Here is an 11,018-nt window from a genome sequence, read left to right as displayed (position 1 = left end):
CTACTGATTGATCTCACAGGTATTGGAATCCTGTTGATCAATGAAGAAAACACTGTCTGGAGAATACATGGAAGGGTCATCATCAAAATAATTGTAGGGTCTTAAGAAGAAACCAACCACATTCCCAAGGGTTGCAGTATTGGGTATGTCTTCAGCATGTGGAATATGGAGAAAACCAGTATTGATCCAGGCAACCAGATCCTGTGAAAGAAAAAGGGATAATATTATTCTGCTAATTTAGGGAAAAGATCTGTTAAACAGGAAGCTAATACAGGAATGGATTGAAAGAAACTAAGTTTGTTAAATAAAGCAGCAGATAATTTAGTAAAACGCAGGGATAATCTGGCAATATGATTTTTGTTTGTCTACTTGGAATTAGGGATGTGTGGAAATGGAAAACTGGAAGTACAATATTGTTAGCAAAGACCTTAGATCCATTCTGCAGAATTTTGGGATAATAAGCTACAAAGTGCTTCGATGGTAGGTGGGGTACATCTTCACTTACCTCATTTACAATGCTCTCATTGTTTATGAAGTCAGCAAAGGCCACAGGAGGATTCCATGGGTCAACCTGATTGTAGACAGTGGTGCTGAAAGGTTCATTTTCCTTCCTCTTTGTAACAGCTAGTTTATAACTAAAAGACAAAACAAGAGGACCTGCATTTCTTATTAATTATTAAGATGTATTATTTCTCTTCTTAAGATTTTCAGAGATGATTGTTCCAGTCTTGAAAAATAATATAACTACAGGATGCTATTCCATGAACAGCTCAACTATAAAAATATAGGAACAATCATTATTGTAACTCATTATTAAGCTACGTATGAGTTTTGAGATGATTTTATACTTGAACTACCATGTGCAATTCCATAGATGAGTTGCAGAATCCCAAGAACACTGTGGTGATCTCTGCCAACCTAGCAGGTATCATGGATCTCCATCCTCATAGGTGGTCCATTAAATATACTGACCCCAAACGCAGGAGATTTAAGTTTGCCAGGAGCATCTCAAATTTGGTCCAGAAGTGCAAGAGTACAATAACATGGGTTTGGTTTCTTCAATACTCAACCAGAGCAATGTGAAATTTTCAGTGTTATTGAAGGACACTTGTAAAGTCTATTATAGAAATCAGATAAGGGAGTAAACTATACATAGGCTCCAATAGCTTGGTCTGCCTGCCCCAGATATAGTTATAGCTGGGATAATAAGATAAATTAAAAATGTATTTCAGGCCACATTTATTTATATCACTTAGATTGACTAAAAGATTTACAATTTTATTTCTATAAACCTACATTTATTTCCATACATCTGGAAACTTCTGTATCTGTAGGGTTTTTCTTAGATCAACCTCAAGAATAGCTCTCTGTTATGTCCAGTCTCTACACTGACTGATTTCTCTGCTTTATAAACTATGTCTCCAAAAAGACCACCACCTGGAAAACCTGGCTTTGCTACCTCCGCACCGACATCTGCAACATCCAGTCCTGCCACACAGTCAAAGATTACAGAACTGATGCAACCTAAGAGTACAGAGATGGACTTGCAACAAATGCTTCAGCAACTCATACAGGGCCAGGAAGAAATTAAGAAACAATTAAAGGAAATGAAGGAAGAAATTAAAGAGAATCAAGTTCAAATTTATAAGAACTCACAGAGACTGGACCTTGTGGAGGGTGGGGTGGCGGAGGCGAGGGGGGGGTAGAAGCTTTGCAGAAGGGTAACAAAGAACTTGATATCCAACAAATGAAAACAGAATTTGAGAGAATGTCCTTTTATCTTAGATTTCAAAATGTTATAGAAGCAGATGGGGAAAACATAAGGGACATCATGACTAATATCCTAGCTGAATATATACATAAAGATAAACAACAGATGGAATGGGAGATAGAACTGGTCTATAGAGTGAACTCAGCATATGCCAGAACACATAATGTACCCAGGGAGGTCCATATCAAATTTCTTAGGAAAATCACAAGAGACATAATTCTGGGTGTACAAAGGGGGCAAGCATTGACATATCACGACAGGGAGATAACCATCTTGAAGCAGATCCCCCCAAAAAATTAGGGAGAAAAGGAAAAATTATTCGCAATTGGCGAATAAATTATACCAGAAAGGGGTGTGGTTTAGATGGTTGATGCCTGAAGGGATGTTGATATTCTGGGAGGAGACAAGAATCAGAATCAATACACCCATAGAGGCTCAGGCCTTTATGGAAAAAAATAAAGCGAACCTAGAAAAAACAGAAGACTCTTCAATGGTCACACAGGACACGGGAGGGGCCGGAGCTCTGCCAGCGGGGGGAGAAGGGGCAACACTAAGAAAGCTCAGATCACAAAAATGAATAAGAAAATCACATTGTTATAAACAGACCGAAAGTAATAATGAAATTATATCTAGACTATACATTATAATATATAAGCTGATTGAAAATTTTTTATAGAACTAATATGCTGATTTTATACGATTTTGTATTAATGTTTTATACATAGATGTATCTTATGAGTTTGGAGGGAGGGGGCGTCTGCCATACTTGCAACTGCCAAAATTTGTATACCATTCCACCTACCCTTTTCCTTATAAATGTTTTAAAAAACCAATAAAAATTTTTGAAAAAAAAAGAAGAATAGCTCTCTGTTTGAGGTCTGCTTTTAACTATTAACTATTCTTTCAAACATGATTATAGATTACAACCCAAGCATGTTATATTTGTCAAAGGAATTACATATTTCTATGAAAGCCAACAATGAATTTTTAATAAAAACAAGATCTGGGACTTGAAAGATCTGTCATGAATGGTAGTGAGGAATATTAGCTAGAAGAAATTCTGCAGAGTTTGGCTAGCACTTTGTTCAATTATATACTCTATTGTTTACTGCAATTGGAAAGATTTTCCCTAGAAAATATTTTATCAATATTCAGACTTTTTAAACATATCATCTGCAAGGAGGCCTACCAGAAGCCAAGAGATGGATATATGCATTACTTTAAAATGAGTAAAATCTTATTCAAGCACCTGAAAGCCAAAGATGTGGGGGAATCCATTTTACTTTTACACTTAGAAATCAGTCACTTACCGACCCCAGCTTAGGCCTGGCTCCATTGGATCTGACTCTGGCAAATGGTCTCCAGAAAAGCTGACCATCTGGATCCGATAGCCTTGCTCATGACCCCACTTGTTTGTGTGGTTGGATGCAAAGTAAATGTATCTGGGCACATTGTCATGGAGACGGAATGCCGCCTTGGTCTCAGTGTCCAAAACCTTCCTCACCATCTTCATTCGATGGATGTCATGTTCTGGGCTCCAAGGGGCCTGCATGGTTTCAAAAGCCATGTCATTGACAACCAGGGTATTTTCCACACCTCAGAAAGAAAATCAGTATAGTAATTAGAATTTGAGCAATTAATGATAAACCAGATTATTCCTGTTGCATATTCAGCTTCTTAAAATCAAAGTTATTTATATCCTAAAGCTTTGCTGACATGGAGATGAAATTGTGATAAGAATATGCAGGATTAGTTTTCCAGACTGAATTTGAACAATGTAACTCGGTGTGAAAAAAACAACATTTGCAATTTTTATAAACAGCAGCTCATTCATTAAATAGAACCATCTGAGCAATGACCTAAACCAACAATGATAAAACTGAATTAGAGATTGAGACATTTCGGGTTAATGGTTTATTAGAACAAATCATTCAGAGATTTCATGCATTCTCCTTTATTTGTTTGTTAATATGTAGTTGAAACAAACTGGGAAATATCAGTTTCAGGTTTTTACAACATACATTTGCCAATCAGGTATCACAAACCTACTCCTTTCCCTAACATATCTTCGTATATTAGCAAAGAGGGATTTTCTATCCATTCATCTTCTCTACTTGAGAAGGAACTTCATCTAGAATTCGTTCAAGACCATTACATTGATGCATTCTCTTATACACTGGCTTGGTCCAAGAACTTGGCTACCTGCAATTTGTAATCTTAGTACATTCACTTCCTCCAGAAATAATGTAGACAGCCTTTATGAAACTCATTATGAAATGCAAATCCAAAGTATGCAGCATCTCATTGACTGCTCTCTTTGAACCAAAAGACTGCATGTGATACTTTGTAGAACCATATTGGCTGGGGGATTAAGGCAAATAGCTGAGGCCACAGAGGAGACAATTTTCCTGGTTTGTAAAAAAAAAAAAAAACTTTTGAGGACTTTTGTTGTTCTTTAAAGAACTATTTTAGGGTTTTCATTACAATGTTCATGTGTTTGCTGAATTAACATACAAGAAAACTGCACTACCAATTTTCAGCAATGAAGGTCAGTCAGGGCAGAAGGGGAAAAACTGGGCCACAGAATATGTGTCCTACCCTATCAGAAAATATGAGAACTTCACAAAAGGAATATTTATATACACTACAATAACTTTCACTTTGTTGCATTGGAAAAAGAGTTTTATTGGGTCATTGTCCGGAAAGCATCAGCATTCAAAATGAGTCAGCAGTAAAAAAAGAATATGACAGAGAGAATGTGTCTATGTAATAGAAAGAAATAGAAATAGAATTGGACCCAAGAAATAGAGTGAAATAATGTTTGTGTCAGGCCTGTAGTTATGTTCCTTTTAGGATCTTTGGCATGCCACACTTTCTATTATTTCACTGTGCTGTTTCATTAGAGTATTTATTTATTTTTATTTTATTGAATTTATAGACCACCCCCTCTCCCCGAAGGGACTCGGGGCAGTGTACAGACAGCAACTAAAAAACCATATACATAGTAAAAAATATTGAATACCCCTTAAAAACAGATTAAATATAAAGCCTGTACAGTAATAATAAAAATTAAAAAACAGCTTAAAAGGTCTACCCCCAAGAATTTAAAATACCGGCCAGAAGGATTGAAGATTAAAAACTACGGTTAGGCCAGGCCAGCTAGTTGGAACAGGTGGGTCTTAAGTTTCTTGCGGAAGGAGCAGAGATCGGTGGTTGTTCTGATGTCGGGGGGGAGGTCATTCCAGAGGGTCGGGCCCATCACAGAGAAGGCCCTACTCCTGGGCGCCGCCCGCTGGTATTGCCTAGTGGACGGCACCCGGAGGAGTCCCTCTCTGTGAGAGCGAATTGGTCGCAGGGATGTGTGGGGTAGGATGCGATCCCGCAGGTAACTAGGTCCTGTGCCATGGAGCGCATAGTAGTTGGGAGGGGGGAATAGAAAGGAGTAGAATTGGGGAATGTGTTGTTGTCATTCTTTTCTAGAAGCCCAAGGTCATCTTTTGTCTCCGCACCCCGACACCTGACCGGAACCAGCTGGGTGGAGATGCCAGTGTGGCCGAAGAAGATTGGACCATGAGATGGATCTATGGGTGTGGGAAAAAGATCATGAACTTTAAACTGGGTGGAATCCCAGGATGGTTTTCAGAATTGGGATTTCCACAGTACGACGCCAACATGTCTGTTTTATTAAATTGGAACTTTACGGATAGCTCTGCCTTGGACTCTGATTTAATTCTGCATGATATTTGGAACGCTGACAGTTTGTTTGGAACTGTTAATTTTATATGCAGACTTCCATGAAATATTTCTTGGCTTTCAACTTAATCTTCAAATCAAGCCAGCCATTGCTTCTTGTTGGATCAGAAACAAGGTCAAGACACCCTGCTGACCTAGGTGGTCATTGTTTCAGCTGTATGTAGGAGAGAGAGAGAGGCCAAACCAAGAGGAGGAATCAAATGAAGAATTAGTCTGGAATCCCTACATGGGCACAAGATTGTAAAATCCAACAACCCTCCTTGAATGTTGTTGAACCTTATCTAGTCTCATCCAAGTATAAATTGTGAGCCTGAGAAGATTCCTGTGTATAGGCTTGAGCAATATAACTTTAATTGAACTCTTCATATATGAGTCTGGCTGTTTGCACGTGACACTATATGATCTTTGATGGAGAATTTCTTCTAACCTGCAAGACGTTCAGAGAACTCATTCACTAGGTTTCCTGATGACAGATTTCAGTGGGAACTTTTGAAGATGGAACTTTCCATATCAGGCCTGCTAACTTTGGGATTATGAGAATTGAACAACAGCCCATCTGAAACGCGCTGTAGCTGAGGGGACCTGATGACATGAGGACCTTGATTTACAGAATTAATCACATCAAGTTTTTTTATTTATATCCCACCTTTTACTATTTTATCATAAACAATTCAAGGTGGCGTATATCTAATATTCCTTCTTCCTTTTATTTTCCCCACAACAACCCTATAAAGTGAATTAGACTGAGAGAGAGTGACTGGGCCAAGGTCACCCTGCAAGCTAACATGGCTAAGATGGGACCAGAATTCAGGGTCCCGCACTTTCTAATCTGGTGCCTTAACCACTAGACCAAACTGGCTGAGGTTTACTATGTGTGGATGATCAATTGCCGCTATTTTATTATTATTACTTGACAACTTATTCTTTAAAACTAAAACACTAAACAGAGCTCATCAATGACTCATTTTATGACATCCTTTTTTTTAAAAAAATTAAAGACTCAGGGATGAGAATGAAGACATTTGGAAGTTTTAAGAAGAGATTAGACAACCATTTTTCTGAAATGGTATAGGGTTTCCTGCCTGAGCAGAGGATTGGACTAGAAGACTTCCAAGGTCCCTTCCAACTCTGTTATTCTGTATTCTAAATAATCCATAAAAGATTTTTGATATTATCTGTCCTGAAACAGCCTTTAGTTGCCAAAGCACCTGAAAGTCAACCAATTTCCAGATTTAGCCCCCAAAATAATTGCATATGAATTTAATACCATGATACTTTGTTGAGTAGCCACTGATCATACTTTCTTATTATGACAGTGAATATTGTACTTGAATTACATTTTCATAGCAGATAAATAATGAAATAAATATTCTTATTTTTTTTAAAAAAAACCTCTCTCTTCTCCAAAATTGTTAAAGAACATTAATGAGAATAGTAAACACACTTTTGAATCTTTCTTCATTATAATTTTTACGAACATCATAAAAATTGTCAGAAAGGGGTGAAAAATCAATAAATTTCTTAGAAAGTTGCAGACATTTGTCCTACTTACCACCAACATCCAAATCCACCTTGAAATGAATATTGTGGGTGAGAATTATCCCAAGCACTCTTTCTTGGATTCGGTTGCCAAAGTCTTTGGCATCACCAAAGTAAAATGAAGTTTGAATGTATCCACTGACATGGACCTGAACACCAACAGCTCCATTTTGATGGAAAATAAAATCCCAGACATAGTCATAGTTGCCAACTGAAGATACGGTTCGGAACACCAGATTTGAATCTGCCAAACCTCCATAAAAAGGAGACTGGATGCTTTCATAATGTCGTCGTATGGGTAATTCAGCATTCTGCTCAAAGATGCAGATGGCGTTTTTACGGCTAACAGGTAATGAACTATCATAAAAAAAGTGCCAGTCCAAGTAACTGGATAAGTAAGGACAATCTACTCCCTGGGTGAGTGGAAAAATAAATGATCCAAGTCCAAAACCCATATTCATGTATCTGATCAACATGGAAGTAGGACTGTTGGAGCCATAGATAGCACTTGCTTCTTGCAAACTTAACTCATAGATTATTCTTTCTCTATTAAACCTGACATCAAAGATACGTGGACCCCTGCTTGCATCAATTCCAAATGCAAAACTCCAGTTCAGAAAGGTGACTTGATTATTCTGAATCCTATAGCGTGGTTCACGAGGTACATACTGCAAAGGGCGTGTAAGATTTGATGACACCCTTTGCTTCAGTGATGAATAACCTCCATCAGGAGAGGCCTCTATAACCTTGTCTACTGTAACCTGTCCCATATTGTATTGTCTCTCAAGATCTTCCATGTCTTCAAAGTATTGTCCATTATAAAAAACTTTTATTATCTTCCACTCGGAAATATTCAGGCTACTATGATCCACTTGGACCTCAAGTCCAACGGGATGCAAATAATAGCCAGTCACATTCTGGAAATGACTCACCCACATTTTGCGATCTCCTGATTTAAGTCCTGGTGGCAATTGATGAATGTAATGAATATTGCTTCCATTGTAATTTAGAACCTCTTGCATGAAAGTTGGAGCCTTAGGATATTCGTCCTTTAAAAATTCATTGATTTCATTAAACTCATTTGCCAAAACAAATCTTTGAGAATAAGACAGTTTCCGTCCATATTTTTGTGCCGTGGTATCTTCATGATATGTTGGTTCCGGAAGTGGACCCACCACAAATTCTGTCACATTGGGGTCCACCTGATTTCCAAAATGGATCACAGCCAGAGCTTCCCGTACTGGTCTAGAACCTTGCTGATCTAAGAATTGTAATACTTGTGCTTTGGGAGGGAGTTGCACGGTGATCAAATAAATGCAGTTGTCTGATGGTTTGGCTTGAGGCGTCTCCACCAGTGATACTCCCAGGTTGGATTCTAAATACCTCTTTACTTGTATTATCTCTTCTGGGGTTAAATCTTGAAATACCTGGCTGCCAGTATCTTGACCACCTTCCTCTTGTCCCTTTGTTTGGGAAGAGTTCTCACAATCTTTGGGTTTTTCCCCTGTATTTCGGAAACTCAAGGCTAAAATAATAACGATGGTGATGCCTATTGCTACAAGAAAATAGACCGCTTTTGAATTCATTTTTCCAAACCTATTGACAGAATCATAGAAAAAGAGTTTGTTAAATCCCAAATTATCAATTTTTAATTCTAAACACAAAAAAATAAAGCATATAAGTTTCAAGTGTATAAATTCCTTGCATTTACAAAACACACCAGGTAGCTGACAAGAACTAAATAGCTTGAAATATATCTATACTAGTCTTCCTTTATTTCTTTGCTGTTAAATATAAATTTAACACAAAATATTTGTCGCGAATGCGACTGCCTGCAAAAGCTCCTGGATTGGAGCGAAAGAGGAAGCAGTATGCTCTGTCCCATATTTAGGTGGACCAGGTTGTCCTAATTTAAAAAAAACCCTCATAAGTAATCATATATTCACATTTTCAATAATCTTACCATCTACACAGGATACTCCTTTTTTCATTAGCTAAAACCGAGAAGTCAGAAAAAGGCAATGGCTGGACACTTCTAAATCAGCCAGATGTTTTGTTCAAGAAACTATATATAGGTTAAAGGGAGGAAATCTCTTATGCAAATGTGCCTTTCTATAATTTTCTGCTTTGAAAAAATGCAATCTAGACAGCTGAAGTAAGTTCTGGTGCTGCCCTTTAATCATTTTTTCAAGTTGTCAGTGTTCAACATAATTCATTTCTCCCAATTGTAGAATAGTTGGGCTAGATGCTACCTTCTATATACCACAGGTAAATTTATGTCTCTCCATCCAACTTTTTAAAAGATAACAAAAGTTCCAGAATCAGAGTCACACTTTGATTGCCTCTTATCCTTTTTTTTAAAACGAACCTGACCAGTGGTGGGATTCAATTTTTTTTACTACTGCTTCTGTGGGCATGGCTTGGCGAGTGTGGCATGGCTTGGTGGGCGTAGCTTGGTGGGTGTGATAGGGGAACGATACAGTAAAATCTCCATTCCCTCCCCACTCCAGGGGAAGGTTACTGCAAAATCCCCATTTCCTTTCGATCAGCTGGGACTTGGAAGGCAGAGAATAGATGGGGGTGGTGCCAGTCAGAGTTGGTATTTACCGGTTCTCCGAACGATTCAAAATTTCTGCTACCTGAAGAAGAGTGGGGAAAGACGAGGCTTGACACGCTGAGGAACGTCCAACTCAATTTTATTAGATTTAACATCAACTAGTAATACAGGAGAGAATCGCCCGTTCCTCTGCCTGACAGCTATTTATACGAAGAGCTGTCAGGCCAAGGAACCAATCAGGGAAACAGAACAGCCCGCCTTCAGCCATGCCGCGCCTGATTGGCTAAGGCGCGGCATGGCTGTTGCTAGCTGACAACAGAGGGAATCCCCGGTCGTATGTCGGGGAGGAAAGGAATATAACACTCCTTCCCCCCTAGCATGCGTGACAGCGGAGCATGCGTAGTCGCTGAGATAGGCAGGGCGGCGTCGGACACGCCCAGAACGCCTCAGAACTGGGCAAACCATCGGAGGAGGAGGTGGTGTCCGTGGGAGCTCCTCCCTGAAGGGAGTGGAGCTCCGGGCGCCATCTTGACGGCCTGTCCCCGGCGGAGGCGGAGGCGGAGACTCCGGAGCAGGTAGGCAGGGCCAGGGTGGCGCGGTCGCTGGCGGGCTTGAGTCAGGGAATTTTGACGGTCTTGTATGGTAGGGCTGGCCTGATTGAGGGAAGGCCAAGACGGGTTGCAAAGCCGGAACTGGTTGCCCAACGGGGGCTGGAACGCTGGGGGGCTGTGGATGGCGGAAGGCGCCAGGCCCAGTCTCTGCTGGCAAGTCTTGCGGCGCGGGCAACGGCCACGAAGGAGGGATCGGTGGCGGCGCCAACCCCAGGGCCTGCGGTGGAATGGTGGAGGCCGACCCTGCAGGGTTGTTGTTTGGATCCAGAGGTAGGCGACGCCTTAACTGATCCACGTGGTGGCGCCAGTCTGCACCATCGGCGGTCCGGACCCTGTAAGAGCAGGGGCCGGTTACAGAGGTGACGGTGGCAGGCACCCACTTCAAGTCCCCCGAGAAGGCCCTCGCCCATACCGGATCGCCCTCGAGGAAAGAACGGGAAGGGGGCCCCAGGTTGCTCGGCTGTGCCTCTGAATAGGTTGGGTGCAACCTATCTAAGGTGGTCCGCAGGCGCCGGCCCATCAGCAGCTCAGCAGGGGTTTTCCCAGACAGTGGGCACGGGGTGGAATGCTGAACCAGGAGGTAAGCAGCCACCCTCGTGGGCCAGTCGCCCTTGTCCATCCATCCAAGGGCGTCCTTGGCCGAGCGGACAGCGCGTTCCACCCGGCCATTGCTGGCCGGATGGTAGGGGGCTACCGGGGCGTGCCGGATGCCCTGGGAGGCCAGGAATTCCTGAAACACGGTGGACGCAAACTGGGGCCCATTGTCCGACACAACGACGTCTGGCAA

At 40.9% G+C, this 11,018-nt stretch overlaps 1 protein-coding gene across 1 annotated transcript; it reads right to left on the bottom strand.

Annotated features, from left to right (window-relative positions):
* Nucleotides 1-9,054, bottom strand: LOC309392610 (primary amine oxidase, lung isozyme-like; the record flags this gene model as incomplete). Its single annotated transcript, XM_081954040.1, has 5 exons — nucleotides 1-201; nucleotides 506-635; nucleotides 3,082-3,367; nucleotides 7,077-8,717; nucleotides 9,027-9,054. 5 exons carry the CDS (start codon nucleotides 9,052-9,054, stop codon nucleotides 1-3), a joined length of 2,286 nt encoding a protein of 761 aa, XP_081810166.1.
* Between the last annotated feature and the right edge of the window lie 1,964 nt (nucleotides 9,055-11,018).

Source organism: Natrix helvetica, assembly GCF_964273705.1.
Source record: "Natrix helvetica genome assembly, chromosome: 5".
NCBI classification, from domain to species: Eukaryota; Metazoa; Chordata; class Lepidosauria; order Squamata; family Natricidae; genus Natrix; species Natrix helvetica.
The sequence above is the reverse complement of the archived record's forward strand: the minus strand, read 5'-3'. Positions and strand labels throughout refer to the sequence as shown.